This window comes from Podarcis cretensis (assembly GCF_951804945.1).
Source record: "Podarcis cretensis genome assembly, chromosome: 10".
Taxonomy (NCBI): Eukaryota; Metazoa; Chordata; class Lepidosauria; order Squamata; family Lacertidae; genus Podarcis; species Podarcis cretensis.
In genome coordinates this window covers 25,574,298-25,591,620 of record NC_137179.1, presented here as the reverse complement: position 1 = coordinate 25,591,620, position 17,323 = coordinate 25,574,298, and the positions used below count along the sequence as shown (strand labels likewise).

The 17,323-nt window shown below is 48.6% G+C and overlaps 1 protein-coding gene across 2 annotated transcripts in view; it reads left to right on the top strand.

Annotated features, from left to right (window-relative positions):
• ALDH1L2 (aldehyde dehydrogenase 1 family member L2) overlaps positions 1-17,323 on the top strand; it is a 45,175-nt gene that overhangs the window by 17,838 nt on the left and 10,014 nt on the right. For both annotated transcript variants that reach the window (XM_079992355.1, XM_079992356.1), the window contains 10 exons: positions 153-242; positions 994-1,128; positions 1,585-1,710; positions 3,438-3,529; positions 4,176-4,323; positions 5,136-5,255; positions 12,389-12,516; positions 14,819-14,969; positions 16,772-16,842; positions 16,965-17,070. In XM_079992355.1, coding sequence (XP_079848481.1) covers positions 153-242; positions 994-1,128; positions 1,585-1,710; positions 3,438-3,529; positions 4,176-4,323; positions 5,136-5,255; positions 12,389-12,516; positions 14,819-14,969; positions 16,772-16,842; positions 16,965-17,070 — 1,167 coding nt within the window. The remainder of the gene's footprint in view (positions 1-152; positions 243-993; positions 1,129-1,584; positions 1,711-3,437; positions 3,530-4,175; positions 4,324-5,135; positions 5,256-12,388; positions 12,517-14,818; positions 14,970-16,771; positions 16,843-16,964; positions 17,071-17,323) is intronic.

The window sequence follows — 17,323 nt, the reverse complement described above, 5'->3', positions numbered from 1 at the left end:
AGAAGTGTGCATGCACACGAAAGCTCATACCAATAACAAACTTAGCTGGTCACTAAGGTGCTACTGGAAGGAATTTTTTTATTTGGAATGGCTTAACAGTATAATATGGTATGTAAGTAGGATCAAGTAACTTGTGCATTTTGGTTTCCTAGATTTCTTGGGATCAACCAGCTGCAGCTTTGCACAACTGGATCCGAGGGCATGATAAAGTACCTGGAGCTTGGGCAATGATTGATGACAAGGTAAACAATGTACATTACAACAAGCATATTCTGTTGCCTTTTGATAACCAAATGAGTATAGATCAAGGTCTTATCAAGAATGAGGATCAGTACATGACTGCTGAAAGAATAATGATTTAAGACTCAGCTAGACTGGTATATAAAAGCTATTTATATGTGTTGTATGTGCAACAGAACATTGCGGCAACGTGGAGCCCCATTTTCTCTGTTTTCTCTGTTTTCCCTGTTTAAATTTACAATGCTTTCAATTGAAACACTTCTTTGATGTGTCTCAATCCAGCCTTGGTAACATAGCCAGTAGGTGCTTCTAATGTAAAATATATTAATGACAAAGAAATGATACTCTTTTGCTTTTATCTCTTGAATCATACTTTTGCCAAGGACTTTCATTTAGATCAGGGAAGGGAACCTGTGGCCCTCCAGATGTTGTTGGAACACACCTCTCAACACTGAGGGCCATTGTCCATTATTGCTGAAGCTGCTGGAGTTGCAATCCAACAACATCTGGAGGACCACAAGTTCCTCATCCATGATTTAGATGCACTTATAATTGGCACCGAAATATTCCTCTTGCACGATATAGTTTACAACAGGAGTTTCCCCATAAAGTACCACTGAAAGGCAAGACCAAATAGATTGGTTCTATCCAAGTTGGCCAGTTGTGTAAAATCCAGGCATTGCTGCCCACTGTTTGCTGATTTTTTTCCTTTTTGTAAAAAATAATAATATTTGTTATATGTATTAAATACAGATGGTTACTTTCTATGGGTCATCATTACTTCATGGTTCACCACCTCTGGGTGAAGAACTGGCAATAAAAGGTGCTGCAAAACCTGGTCTTGTAACGCAGAATGGGCTGGTTCTGTTTGGCAATGATGGAAAGATGGTAAGCATTTCAGAAGCAGTCTTGGGGTTTGGACATAAGAATGAACTGCAATTCTAAGTGATCATAGAATCATAGAGTTTGAACCAAAATTATAAGTGGTGGATAACATCAAGGAAAAACCCCAATGATTTCAATGTGAATATTATGCCATTCAAAACAAGGACTGACTTTGTGATGGCACTGTGATTCTAGGATTCTGAAGATGCACAGTTTTACCCTGCCTTGTGACACCTGAGATATGTGTTGCCCTATTTCTGTGGCTTTGATTTATTTTAACTATTCTTAGTATTGGATTTTTAAATGGAACCTGCTGGTTGAGGGTGGGTTTAAAAAAAAAGCGTATTGCTGCCTTGTTAATAATTATAAAAGCTTAGAATGGGGGCTTTGTTTATTACAGTTTTTGTGTGTGTTTTTTACACCGCTACCTTCTTTTTATATTTGTTTCTTTTTCTGTAGTTGCTGGTAAGAAATCTACAGTTTGAAGATGGGAGAATGATACCAGCATCTAAATACTTCTCCGCTGATGAGCTGTCTGCCATAGAACTTACTGAAGAAGAGAAAGAGATGGCAGAAAATATCAAGGTAAACCATTTCTGTGTTTTGAGAGAGAAAATCGATGAACGTATGCAGTGGGCTTTTAAACCTGGAGGCACACACTGTGTTTTTTAGCCTTTCTACAAAGCCTAGAACATTTTAGTGCGCGGTGGCACTGTGGGTTAAACCACAGAGCCTAGGACTTGCCGATCAGAAGGTTGGCTGTTCGAATCCCCGCAATGGGGTGAGTTCCTGTTGTCCGGTCCCAGCTTCTGCCAACCTAGCAGTTCAAAAGCACGTCAAAGTGCGAGTAGATAAATAGGTACCGCTCTGGCGGGAAGGTAAACGGAATTTCCGTGCACTGCTCTGGTTCGCCAGAAGCAGCTTAGTCATTCTGGCCACATGACCCGGAAGCTGTCTGCGAACAAACGCTGGCTCCCTTGGCCAATAAAGAGAGATGAGCGCCGCAATCCCAGAGTCGGTCACGACTGGACCTAATGGTCAGGGGTCCCTTTACCTTTACCTAAGTAATAAATAAGGTTCCACACACTTACCTGGGAGTAAGTCTCTTTGAACTCAGTGAACAATAATCATAGAATTGTAGAGTCACAGGTGGCACAAAACTCCATAAATCACCGGCCCCTTCCTCTGGATCAGCCTTGAGGGGGCCCCTGCCCCTGCCCCTGCCCCTGCCACACATTCCTCAAAGCCCTGCCAGCCCCTGACAGATTCCATGTTCAGGCTATTCCATGCAGAACCACAAGTGGTGTGGGAACTTCAAGAACTAGAGAGAGGTGGCCATGAGGATGCATATCATTCATTCATCAAATGTATATCTAGGCCTTCCTCTCAGAAGGATCGTAGGGCAGCTGACAACATGAGATCCAATGAAACTATATGCAATAGGCAATAATAATAAGCGGCTAATAATAATAATAATAATAATAATAATAATAATAGGGGACGCAGGTGGCGCTGTGGGTTAAAGCCTCAGCGCCTAGGGCTTGCCGATCGAAAGGTCGGCGGTTCGAATCCCCGCGGCGGGGTGCGCTCCCGCTGCTCGGTCCCAGCGCCTGCCAACCTAGCAGTTCGAAAGCACCTCCGGGTGCAAGTAGATAAATAGGGACCGCTTACCAGCGGGAAGGTAAACAGCGTTTCCGTGTGCGGCTCTGGCTCTGGCCAGAGCAGCGATGTCACGCTGGCCACGTGACCCGGAAGTGTCTCCGGACAGCGCTGGCCCCTGGCCTCTTAAGTGAGATGGGCGCACAACCCCAGAGTCTGTCAAGACTGGCCCGTACGGGCAGGGGTACCTTTACCTTTACCTTTAATAATAATAATAATTTCTTACTCATACCCTGCCCATCTGGTCGGTCCTCCCCAGCCACTCTGGACGGCTTCCAACAGAATATTAAAAACACGATAAAACATCAAACATTAAAAACTTCCCTAAACAGAGCTGCCCAGATGTTTTCCAAAAGTAAGATAGTTGTTTATTTCCTTGACATCTGATAGGAAGACATTCCACAGGGTGGGCGCCACTACCGAGAAGGCCCTCTGCCTGGTTCCCTGTAACCTCACAGGGAGGGAACCACCAGAAGGTCCTCAGAGCTGGACCTCAGGGCTTTGGCTTAACATTGCAGGCTAGTTGGGAAGTCCATAGTGGGACCCAGTTCAATGATGTTAGTTTCTACAATGCATGATATGTAGACCAACTTGCTTCATTGGTAGATGGATTTGTTTGTATCATTGTCTCACACATTTTCCATATCTTGCAGTCCATTTGGAAGGGAATTTTGAGCAATGTGGCTGTAATTGAGGATACCACGGACTTCTTTAAATCTGGAGCTTCTTCTATGGATGTTGTTAGGTAAGCCAACTTCCTGTAAGGTCTCAACTCAGAGATGCTGGAAGCAGAGCCTAACCGTCTAAAGCTAGCCTGTTGCTTCCCTCAGGTATCAGCAGTGTTGAAGTTAAGATGCAGCTGCCAGTTTAGTCAGCTTCTGTGCATGGAATTGTGGCAGAAAGGGCACTGTTTTGTTTTTCACCTAAGGCAACAAAATGTCCTGGGCTGGCTCTGGTCAGATTGCAAGCAGACAGATGTTTTGGCTTGATCTTTGCTGCATTGTAGAACCACCAGTCCCAGCTTGAAGGCCAGGAAGGGATCAAGTGATCTTGGGAGCCAATAGGGTTCCATCTAGCCTTATATTACTACTACCTCTAGCCTAACTCCTCACTCAGTGTAAGCTAAGTTGCTTGAACATAGCCTGAATCCACTCTTGCACCTCTGCTGAGGTACACCTCCAGGCTGCAAGCTCTGATGTCTCCCATTTAAAACAGCGTGGCTCCAAAATGCCATTTGAAAGATGAAGATTCAAATGACTCATGATGTAGTCAGTGAAAAAGGGGTTGGAAGAGAGAAATGAAAGCAGCCACATGCGATCGTCCCATTCAGTTTTCTATTGATTTCACTGTTTTGGTCAACTTTCACTTGTTTGATTTCTTTGTCTCCCAAGGATGATTGAAGAGATTAAGCAAATATGTGGTGAACTTGAGCTACAGAATGAAGATGTCTATATGGCGCCCCAGTTTGGAGATTTCATTCAAATGGTTGTCAGAAAGCACAGGGGAGAAGACAAGGAGGAAGAATTAGTAATTGATTATGTTAGTAGCTTAATTTTCCTCCCTATTTTATTTCATTACGCTAGTAAATTGACGAGGTGTGTAGAAAGGGAGAAATTTTACATTGCAAGGACCCTCTGTAGAACATAGTGCATCCCTGGGCATACATTGGCCCAGTTTGCATGTAACACTAAGCCAAGCAAATGTAGAAATATGTAGGCTCTCAGAGAGGAAATTGCACCCACTCTGCTCTTTGTTGAGTCCGACTGCTGCTCCTGTGAGCTGAGCCATAGTTTGACATAGTGTGCTGTGCTTTTGGACTATAATTCCCATCAGTCCCAATTGGAAGGCACCAGGATAGTAATATTGATTCTAGTACATTCATACCTTGGAAGTCGAATGGAGTCCATTTGGAAATCAAGGCATGGCTTCCAATTGGCTGCAGGAAGCTCCTGCAGCCAATTGGAAGCTGCAGAAGCCACATCAGATGTTCGGATTCCAAAGAACGTTCACAAACTTGAACAATCGCTTCCAGGTTTGCAGCATTCGGGAGCCAAAACATTTGACTCGCAAGGCGTTCAGGATCCAAGGTACAACTGTAGCTGTTAGAATCAAATCACCTGACATAGAGATAACTTGTCTGAAGGTAAACTGAAGATTAAATCCCACACACTAATCAATGGGATCTCAAAATTACATTTGGATCCTAACATGGGCTACAAATGAATTCTAACCGTTCGAAATATATGTTTGTTCTGCTTAATGTTTTCTGCAGGAAGTTCATTGGTCATAGTTCACACATGCTAGTTCAGAGGACAAAAAACTGAAGTTTGTGGTTTTTGTTTTGCCGTTAGGTTTCAAAAGATGTCAACCGTATGACTGTGAAGATGCCATATCAGTGTTTTATTAATGGGCAGTTTGTGAATGCTGAAGATGGGGGAACATACGACTCTATAAATCCAACCGATGGATCAGTGAGTTAACCCTTAGTGTCCACATTGTCTTTCTCTGAGTTCTTTGTATCTGGGTTATGCAGACCTCTTTAAAAATGTAGTAAATACTATACAAGGAATCCCTTCCGTTGTGCCAGAGCAACCAGTTCTGAGAAAATGAGTTGAAAAGGTAATAACACACTGCCACTGGTCACAATGTCTACAAGTTGTAGCTCTTCTTATGGCCAGCTGGGATGGAAAAGTTCTAAATTAGGAGGTGCCAAAAGTTATTCATCTCTCAGCTGCACTGATGGAGTGATTCTCCACCCCTTCTCTTCCCTGTTGTAGTGTATGTTGGGATACTGCCGGGGAGACGGGGGCATCAGGCAGGCCCCCAGCTGGCTCCGTATGATCACCGGTCTCCCGTGGAACAGCATCAGTCAGTCAGCGACACGAGCCTCAGATACGTTTAGAGACCCGTGCATGCTCTGTGTTATGTACTGGGTTGAATAGGATCCAAACTGCAGCAGTCTGATTGGCCCTAGAACAATAGGATCCAAAAGGCAGCAGCCTGATTGGTCCTAGAACAATAGGATTCAGAATGCAGCAGTCTGATTGGTCCTAGAACAATGCAGCAGTATGATTGGTTGGCAGGAACTACCCAATCATGCTCCAGATAGAAGTGAATCCACAACCTGATTGGCTTACAGTAGAATTCCGGAATTAGCCAATCATGTGCAGCCCATTGTGTAAATAATGTATATAAAGCAGATACCTTGAGGGGACATTCATTCATTCCTCCTCACCACTATGAGCTGAATAAAGAGCATGAAATCACTTTGCGACTCTGAGTATATTTCACTGGCGACGAAGGTGGGATCCCGCTGAGCTGACTGCCACACACAGCACCGCAGCACCGCCACCTGCCGCATCGCTGCCTCGCACCGTGTATCCAGGCTTCAGCTCCGGGACACAAGGAACTCAGAATGGCAACCAACAGCAGCTTTTCGCCGTTCAACCCAGCATCCGGAGACTGGGAAGCATACGCCTCCCGTTTCACCTTCCTCCTAGAAGCCAAAGGGGTCACCGATGAAGAAGACGCCAAGAAGAGGGCAATATTCTTCAGCGTCTGCGGAGAGGAGACGTTTGAAATCGCCCGGGCTCTCCTTGCGCCTGAAGACGTCGCTACTGTTCCATACAAAACAATAATGGAACAGCTGAAGGGGCACTTTTCGCCGCAGCCCTCAGTGGTGGCTCGTCGAAATGCCTTCTACGCAAAGCGGCAAGCCCCTGGGGAAACCATAACTGGGTTTGTGACCTCTCTCCGCCAAGCCGCCCGGTTCTGCAACTTCTCAGAGCTGGAGAACATGCTTCGTGACCGCCTCGTCGGTGGCCTGAGGGATGAGAAGCTGCAACGACGCCTCTACGCTAAGAAGGACCTAACGTTCCAGGTCGCTCTGGAGGAGGCCCTGGCAACGGAAGCTGCCGAGAGGTCGACGCAAGAGGCACGGCCGAGCCAGCCATCCCAACCGAGGGTCCACCATGAAGACCTCACCGACGACTCAGGATCCAACAGGGAGGAGGTGCACCGAGTACAGCAGCGCACTCAAGCAGCCCACATACCACAGCTGCCTCGACGAGAAGGAGGGAACTGCGCAAGCTGTGGAGAAAGTCACGAGAGGAGGACCTGCCGTTTCCGCAACGCAGAGTGCAGGCAGTGCAGAAAATCGGGACACATCGCCCGGGTGTGTCGGGCTCGGCCCACCCGACGCCAGGCATCAGATGACCAATCCAAGAGCCCCAGGTCCCGGGGCCCAACGCACCAAGGCAACTCGACTGAGCTCACGGACTTCCAGGTATACCAGTTGCCCCACCCCAACGTAGAGAAAATTTATGTTGACGTACAGATAGAGGGGGCCCCATGCCGCATGGAGCTTGACACGGGTTCAACTCTATCCATAATCTCGGCAAGGACCTTAAGGAAACTGTGTCCTACTGGGGGTCCCAAACTCAGGCCGGCCCCATTCACCCTCCGGGACTTCCAGAAACGTAAGGTCCCCACAATGGGGGTGGGGACCTTCAGGGTGCAATACCGAGGGCGGACGCGGCAACTGGAATTGCTGGTGGTCAAGGGCCCCTACATTAGCTTACTGGGATTGGCATGGTTTGGACCACTGGGGCTAGCCGTCACCGGGGTGAACCACACTAGCTTACAAGTGGACGTGGACGCCATATGCAAGGAATTTCCGGGGGTTTTTGATGGGAAATTGGGACAGTATACGGGCCCCCCAATTGCTCTACAGCTTGACCCCACAGTACGACCGGTCAGGCTCAAGGCCCGCCGGGTCCCGTTCGCCCTGAAACCCCGTATAGACGAGGAATTGGACCGGCTTGTGGAGCAAGGAGTGCTGGAGCCGGTGCCTAATGCCCCCTGGGAAACCCCAATTGTCACACCCGTCAAGCCTAATGGTTCGGTCCGCATCTGCGCAGACTACAAATGTACCATAAACAAGGCCCTTACGGCCCATGCATACCCAGTGCCAGTGGTCAGCCATGTTCTTGCCACCCTGGCTGGGTCGAAAATTTTTGGCAAGCTGGACTTGGCCCAAGCATATCAACAGCTGCCAGTAGATGAGGCCACAGCAGAGGCACAGACGATTGTGACGCACAGAGGAGCATTCAGGGTAAAGCGGCTGCAATTCGGTATCAGCGTGGCACCAGGCATATTCCAGAATCTAATGGACTCTCTACTTAAAGGGATTCCTGGCGTCACCCCCTTCTTCGATGATGTGTTGATTGCCGGGCCCACACCAGAGGAGTTTGAGGACCGCCTCCGCACCGTTCTGCACCGTTTCCAGACGGCGGGTCTCAAGGTGAAGCGGGAAAAATGTCTACTAGGAGTGCCTCAGGTGGACTTTCTGGGATTTATGGTGGACGCAGAAGGGGTCCACCCGACTGGGGACAAGGTACGGGCCATTTGTGATGCCCCAGCGCCCAAGAACAAGACTGAACTTCAGGCCTTCTTGGGACTATTGAACTTTTACCATTCCTTCCTTCCCCACAAGGCGGCGGTAGCGGAGCCCCTACACAGACTCCTGGACAAGCGGGCCCCTTGGGTGTGGGGCCAGCGCCAGGAGGCCGCATTCCAGGCAGTCAAGGACTTGCTTGTCTCAAACTCGGTCTTGGCACACTTCGACGAGAGGCTGCCGGTGGTGCTAGCATGCGACGCCTCGCCCTATGGAATTGGCGCTGTCCTGGGACACCAACTCCCGGATGGAAGAGAGGTACCAGTGGCATACTTTTCCCAGACACTCAACGCAACCGAGCGGAACTACTCGCAAATCGACAAGGAGGGTCTGGCAATCATGAAGGGAGTAAAAAAATTCCATGATTTCTTGTACGGGCGGCCCTTCACCGTGGTGACTGACCACAAGCCGTTGCTTGGCTTGTTTGCCCCTGAAAAGCAGACCCCCCAAGTGCTGTCTCCTCGCGTCCTCAGGTGGTCAATTTTCCTTGCCAGCTACCAGTATGCACTGATTCACCGTCCAGGGAAGGCGATGGGCCATGCGGACGCCCTCAGCAGGCTACCACTACCGGAAACAGGCCCCGACCCAGCACCTGCACAAGAGGTTATGAGCCTGGAGCTGCTTCCTGACCGCCCCATTCAGGCACAAGAAGTTGCACACCATTCCAAGAAAGATAGGGTCATCTCCCGGGTCCTGGACTGGGTGTGGAGGGGATGGCCCAGCAGCAGCCCCGGGCCAGAATTCGCCGGCTACACAACCCGCAAACATGAACTGTCGGCCCACAAGGGGTGCCTGTTATGGGGAAGCAGGGTCGTTGTTCCCCAGCCCCTCCGCAAAAGGGTCCTCACAGCCCTACACGAGACACACCCAGGGGTAGTAAGAATGAAGGCCCTTGCCAGGAGTTATGTGTGGTGGCCAGGGATCGACGGAGAGATAGAGGCCTGGGTCAAACACTGCCAGGCCTGCCAAGAATCCCGCCCAGATCCCCCAAGGGCCCCAGTCCAGTCCTGGGAGTCCGCCCGAGCACCATGGTCACGCCTGCATGTGGACTTCGCTGGCCCCTTTCAGGGGAAAACATTCTTCATAGTGGTGGACTCCTACACCAAATGGCTGGAAGTCGCACTGGTACCGTCCACTTCTACGTCCACAGCCATCCGGGTACTACGCAGGCTGTTTGCAACCCACGGGCTCCCTGACACTCTCGTCTCAGACAACGGGACTGCATTTACGTCAGGAGAATTCCAAACCTTCACAACGCAGAACGCCATCCGCCACATCCGTTCGGCGCCATTCCACCCTGCCACCAATGGCCAAGCAGAACGCATGGTGCGGACCACCAAGGACACCCTTCGCCGTATGACACAAGGGGATTGGGAGTACCGCCTTGCCACATTCCTTCTAGCACAGCACAGCACCCCCAGCTCAACGACTGGCCGGAGCCCCGCTGAACTACTAATGGGTCGGCGCCTTGCAATCAGATTGGACCGCCTTCACCCCGATAGAGCTCAGGATGAGGCAGTGGTGGGGGAAGGCAAGAACCCCCGGACCTTCGAGGCTCAGGACCCAGTGTACGCAAAGAATTTTGGGGCAGGCCCAGCATGGGTACCCGCCACAGTCACCAGGGTCACTGGCCCCGTGTCGTATGAGGTGCTAACGGATGGGGGGCAATGCTGGCGCCGCCACTGCGACCAGATACGGCGACGATTCCCAGGAGAAAACCAGGAGGAGGAAAGGGCAGAGGAGTCCCAAGGGAACAGAGGGGCAGTGAGGCCCATAGAGCACGAGGGGCCAGCAGGAAAGGCAGAATCAGTAAATACAGAGAGGACCCACGAGGCCGAAAGGACACCGGAACCAGAACCACGACTGAGTGAGCCGGTTGCGCCAGACCAAACAGCCCCATCACAGCCAGCATCCTTGGAACACGAGCCAGAACCTGAACCCCGGACCAGGGAACACCCCAGGCCGCAACGCACACGTAGGCCGCCGGCGTACCTCGAGGACTATGAATGCGACCTCCCGGGCAGGACTGGAACTTAGAGGGGAGGGGTGTTATGTACTGGGTTGAATAGGATCCAAACTGCAGCAGTCTGATTGGCCCTAGAACAATAGGATCCAAAAGGCAGCAGCCTGATTGGTCCTAGAACAATAGGATTCAGAATGCAGCAGTCTGATTGGTCCTAGAACAATGCAGCAGTATGATTGGTTGGCAGGAACTACCCAATCATGCTCCAGATAGAAGTGAATCCACAACCTGATTGGCTTACAGTAGAATTCCGGAATTAGCCAATCATGTGCAGCCCATTGTGTAAATAATGTATATAAAGCAGATACCTTGAGGGGACATTCATTCATTCCTCCTCACCACTATGAGCTGAATAAAGAGCATGAAATCACTTTGCGACTCTGAGTATATTTCACTCTGTCAGCAGAGTGTGTAAATCACCTCGCAGCAGAAGAGGCAGACAGAGAGAAGTGCAAGCAAAAATGTACAGCATTTTATTCAGCATAGCTCAGGAACAAAGGAAAACATGTCTGCTTGCCTTCGTGTCCAGCAAAACAGCAGTATAGCAAAAGCAACATACAACTGAAGTTCCCAGCAAGCGCTGGAAGTTAACAGGCATGTGACACACAACAGCCTGTTCCCTTTTAAGGTGGGGTGGAACGGAACTATATCCTAACAGTGTAGTATGTTAGAGTGCAAGGGAAACTCCCATCTCCTTGCCAGTGGGGCTTCACAAGTGGGGCTTCCCCAAGGAAGGAGATTCCCCCACCTTCTGAGGGAGTCCATTTCATTGTTGAACAGCTCTTACCATCAGAAAATTCTTCCTGATGTTTAGTTGGAATCTCCTTTCTTATATCTTAAAGCCATTGGTCTGAGTCCCACTCTCAAGAGCAGAAGGATCATGGGGCCTGGTCCCTGCAGCGCTGGATTTAGGGCAGTGTGGGCAGTTCCCCTGCACAGGGCGCTGAGCCGAGGGGGCACAAGGTTGAGAAGATCCATTTGTTGTGCCAAATTTTGTCCTCGCACATGGTGCCATATTACAAATGATTACCTGTGGCAGTTCTAGGCTGGCACAGTGATTGGGTCCAACACCAGCTTGAGATGACTGTTGAGACTGACTTGGGGTCCAGCGGATCCTGGGATGACTCAGCCTTGCCTGCACCCCACCCTTGGAACATCCCTTTTACAGGGTTTTCCACTAGGCTACCCCAGCAGCAATACTGCCAGGTGGAAGGAGGAGCTTTATGCCAACAGAATGATGCTTGTATGTGTTGGTTTCTGCTCTCTTCACTGTGCAGCGAAGTGCTTGTCACGAGACAGGTGTTTACATTCCACAGTCAATTGCTGTTGGAGTTTCTCACGGGAAAGGAGACTGGATGTGACGTACACTGGTTTCCTGTTTTTCACTGTTCACTTTGTTCCCTCCATGCTTTAGAGGAGAGAGGATGCTTTCTCTGCTCCGGCAGAGGCAAGATGTTTTTCTGTAATCTACCAGCTTTGAAGTGTAAATAAAGTAATATAGAGTATGTGGCACGTACTCCTCATCATTCCGCTGTGCACGGGCTACTGCAAATTCAACAGTATGTTGTTGTTGTTGTTGTTGAGTTGTTTAGTCGTGTCTGACTCTTCGTGACCCCATGGACCAGAGCACGCCAGGCACTCCTGTCTTCCACTGCCTCCCGCAGTTTGGTCAAACTCATGCTGGTAGCTTTGAGAACACTATCCAAACATCTCATCCTCTATCGTCCCTGCTCCTTGTGCCCTCCATCTTTCCCAACATCAGGGTCTTTTCTAGAGAGTCTTCTCTTCTTATGAGGTGGCCAAAATATTGGAGCCTCAGCTTCAGGATCTGTCCTTCCAGTGAGCACTCAGGGCTGATTTCCTTCAGAATGGATAGGTTTGATCATCTTGCAGTCCATGGGACTCTCAAGAGTGTAGAGCTTGTATAGCAGTGCCCAATGGGAAGCCCGCACAGCCAGGGCAGCCAAGTGGAGGGATGCCTCCACTCAGTCCAAACACCTGTCACCAGCACAGCCCACCAAATGGGAGGCCTGGGATTGCTCTGCCTGCTGGCATCTTTGCGTTGGAGGAAGGAAGCTCAGCAGCAAGGTTAATTCTGACCAAGCCTCTCTCTATATTGATGGCAGGTGATTGCCAAAGTGTCGCTGGCTACAGCGGCCGATGTTGACAAAGCAGTTGCGGCAGCGAAGAATGCCTTTGAGCATGGTGAATGGGGAAAGATGAATGCAAGAGACAGAGGGAGAATATTGTACAGGTATGGCATGTCTAAGAAACCAATTGCAGCTCTGTATGTTCCATGTCTCATAGGTCTCCTTTGTTGCCTGTGTAAAATCATGCTATGCCCTATTTGAATAAAGCAGTAATCATATATATATATATATATATATATATATATATATATATATATATACACACACACACACACACACACACACACACACACACACATATATACACATCCACAATGAATAATCCTACGTTAGAAGGTCAGATTCTGTGGATATTCTGCAAAGAATTCCTCACATATATGGTTCTGGAGTTGGTAAAGGAGCAGAGTTCTGATTATGAGCACCTACCCTAAGGGTAAAGGGACCCCTGACCGTTAGGTCCAGTCATGGACGACTCTGGGGTTGCGGTGCTCATCTTGCTTTATTGGCCAAGGGAGCAAGCGTACAGCTTCTGGGTCATGTGGCCAGCATGACTAAGCCGCTTCTGGCAAACCAGAGCAGCGCACGGAAACGCCGTTTACCTTCCCACCAGAGCATTACCTATTTATCTACTTGCTTTGACGTGCTTTTGAACTGCTAAGTTGACAGGAGCAGGGACCGAGCAACGGGAGCTCACCCCGTCGCGGGGATTCGAACCACCGACCTTCTGATCAGCAAGTCCTAGGCTCTGTGGTTTAACCCACAGCGCCACCCATGTCCCGACAGCACCTGCCCTAGGAGCACATAATTATTCATTGAATTGTTATTGCATCGAAATCGGTGTCGGGGACTGGCGGGACATTGATGAGTGTCCACTGGGGGAATGGGGGCTGCAGTCTGACTTGGGAGAGAGGGGCAGTGATTTGTGGGGAACTGTATTAGCCAGCTGGCAAGAGTCAGAGGCAGGGGAATCTTCAGAGCTGGAGGGTGGAGCACAGGATGGGTCAGAAGAAGAAGAGGAAGAGGCAGGTCAGGCAAGTGAAGAGCCAAGTGCTTTCCCCATCCTCTCCTGCACCACTGTTTCCCAGAACCAGGAAGGGATTGAAGAGGGAAGAGCGAAAACAGCTTCCACACAGATGTAGTCTCTGGCTACATGTGTGCAACCCTTTGGGAGGAAGTACATAAACTGGTGGAGTGGGTCCCTGTTGCTGCAGCTGCTCCATAGAGCGCAGACCTGAGAATAGCTGCCTAGATGCTAGACTGGGGTGTGTGGGTATTCAGAGCCATAAAAATGATTGTGTCAGCTTTGACAATAGATGACTATCTGCCGTGTGCATTCCTTCCGCTGGGAAACACCCTTGACAATTGACTTTCTGTGCTGCATTTTTCCTGCAGATCCCTCTTTTCTTTTATATGCATGCAGTTTGCCACCATTTTCACACCCACACCCACTGGCAAGTTACCAGTGCAAATAAGCACATATGCTCCTATGTGCATTGATCAAATCACCCTCAAAAGGGAATCTTTAAATGATTGTTTCATTTACATCAAGATTCCATTTTTGTGGATATTTTAATCAGTGTGTATTTGCAGAACAGCACATTGTAAGGAAAACATATGTGAACTAAAAACTGCACCAAGTTTGTCTATGTGCACTAATCTGAATGGCACACATAAATCAAAAAGGGAAGAAATGTAGATTTCTGACACATCTGTCTGCTTCATAGAAAGACCTGGTGATTCAGAACTTCAAGACCCAGAGAAGAATCTGGATGGGGGGGATTTCTGTCTTTCCTCCAAGGTGTTGAAGCTGACATACATATATTTCCCTCATTTTATCCTCAGAACTACCCTGCAATGTAGGTTAGCCTGAGAAATACAGTCATACCTTGGGTTAAATGTGCTTCAGGTTGAGTGTTTTCAGCGCGTTACTTCCAGGTTTCTCCGCTCGTGCATGTGCAGACGCTCAAAATGACATCAGACGCATGCGTGGAAGAGGCGAATCGCAACCCGCACACATGCAGATGTGGGTTGCGTTTGCTTCAGGATGCGAACGGGGCTCCGGAACAGATCCCGTTCGCATCCAGAGGTACCACTGTAGTGCCTGACTCAAAGTCAGCCAGTGAGCTTCATGGTCCTAATCTGACACAGTTTTACCTGGCTCTTTCCTGCCCCTCTGATTTCCTATATGTGTGCATAGAGATGCAGAATGCTTTCCCATCACATCTTCAGTGCTTTTGCAGCATAAAAGTCACGATTCTCAAATCACACACTTTGGTCATTTCACTAAAACCATTGGTTCTACTCATTATTAATGAATCTGTAGCATAAATTCTGCTATTTGGATATAGGGCATTACGGACACACCATTTTATGTTTTACATTGTATGCCATTATTTCATTTTAAAGACTTGCAGATTTGATGGAAGAACACCAAGAGGAATTGGCAACCATTGAAGCTATTGATTCAGGAGCTGTTTACACACTGGCTTTGAAGACCCACATCGGAATGTCAGTGCAAACATTCCGATACTTTGCTGGATGGTGTGACAAAATACAGGCAAGCTAACATTTGAGTTGGCCTTGATCCTTGGGAAAACAACAAGGGGATTCATGCTCTTGCACACTTTGGTCCTTTTCAGAGAAATAGCATGGGATTCCATCAATACATTTTTCCTATACATTTGATGTATGAGGAGGGGAAAAATCGGGGTGGTGGTACAGGCACTTATTAAGCCTGCTAGACCGCAAGGCCGTTTTAAGCAAGGTGTACACTGCTTTTTGTTACATGATGTCATATGTCCGGCGCTGAGATCTGTTATCACCATTCTCAGCCCTAAGATTGGAGATAAATGTACCTCCAGTGTTAGCACTGTGGCTGTTAGCACTAAGATCAGACATACAGTAAGTCTCTGCCTGCTCTCTGGCAGTAAATTGTCCACCATCCCTGCTATAGAAGGTGGCGGCAATCCATGGCCAGGAATGAACTGAAGAAAAAAAAAGAGGCTCCTTGCAACACAGATTATCAGCTAAGGTTACGTAGGGCTACGGAGTCCCACCTAAACAGCATTAATGTGACTGTTCACCCTGGAATTCCCTCTTTAGGCCAGAGGGACATCACTGGATATTCCTCCAGACTGTCAGTATTTTGCAGGAAGGACTGAAGTGTGTAGATTTAGGCTGGAGGATGGATGGCAGCTAACAGATTGAGGTTGAATCCTGACAAGACAGAAGTACTGTTCTTGGGGGACAGGAGGCAGGCAGGTGTGGAGGACTCCCTGGTCCTGAATGGGACAACTGTGCCCCTGAAGGAGCAGGTGCGCAGCCTGGGAGTCATTTTGGACTCACAGCTGTCCATGGAGGCGCAGGTCAATTCTGTGTCCAGGGCAGCTGTCTACCCGCTCCATCTGGTACACAGCCTGAGACCCTATCTACCTGCGGACAGTCTCGCCAGAGTGGTGCATGCTCTAGTTATCTCTTGCTTGGACTACTGCAATGCGCTCTACGTGGGGCTACCTTTGAAGGTGACCCGGAAACTACAACTAATCCAGAACGCGGCAGCTAGACTAGTGACTGGGAGCGGCCACTGAGACCACATAACACTGGTCGTGAAAGACTTAAATTGGCTCCCAGTACATTTCTGAGCACAATTCAAAGTGTTGGTGCTGACCTTTAAAGGCCTCGGTCCAGTATACCTGAAGGAGTGTCTCCACCCCCATCATTCTGCCCGGACACTGAGGTCCAGTGCCGAGGGACTTCTGGCGGTTCCTTCACTGCGAGAAGCCAAGTTACAGGGAACCAGGCAGAGGGACTTCTTGGTAGTGGCACCCACCCTGTGGAACGGCCTCCCACCAGTTCTCAAAGAGAAAAACAACTACCAGACTTTTAGAAGACATCTGAAAGCAGCCCTGTTTAGGGAAGCTTTTAATGGACTATTGTATTTTAATATTTTGTTGGAAGCCACCCAGAGTGGCTGGGGAAACCCAGCCGGATGGGCAGGGTATGAATAAATTGTTGTTGTTGTTGTTGTTAGTTGGTACAACAGTGGACTGAAGTGTTTTGTTGCTCCAGAGCAACAAACCCACTTTAAAATAATTGGACTTTTAGCAGCTAGGAAAGTGACAGGGAAAAGCACTAAATGGTGTGGGAGAAATGATTAAGAGGAAACAAACCAGAGGAAAAGCTCAATAAAGACTGCATATAATGTAACCTCCAAGTAAGCTTGTGCAAGCAAATCAATAAAGAGGCCATCTGGAGGAGCCTGCTAACAGCAAACATGTTGTTCAAACAAATGTGATGATATGATGGATACATCTTTTACCACCTTAATTTAAAAATAATAATGATTGCTTTCTCATTTAGGGGTCTACCATTCCAATTAACCATGCACGGCCAAACCATAACTTAACTTTCACCAAGAAGGAACCCTTAGGGTAAGACAAATTCTTCTTCTGCTGCTAATGGAATTAGATAAGATCCAGTGTTTTACTAATAGCAAATTTCTTTGAAAAACCAGTTTTATTTCTGTATTTTTTCCCCTGCTTGCAATTTAAAGTGTCTGTGGAATTGTCATTCCCTGGAACTACCCACTGATGATGCTCGCGTGGAAGAGTGCAGTGTGTTTGGCTGCTGGCAACACTTTAGTTCTGAAACCAGCACAGGTAAACATCAAGCAGGCTGATAATGTCTTGATATATGGCACTCCTCCAGTCTACAGTAGGGGTAGGGAACCTCATGTCCAGGAGCGAAATGCAGGCTTCCGGATCTCTCTGTTGAGATTCTCAGATATTCTGCAGGCCGTACCTGCTTCCTAGCCATGCCTCTCTCCCCAAACCACACCCTGTATCAGCCCTTCTTTCCACCTACCTTGCACTTTTGCCTAGCTGGAGTTTACGCCAACAAGGCTTGGAGGGA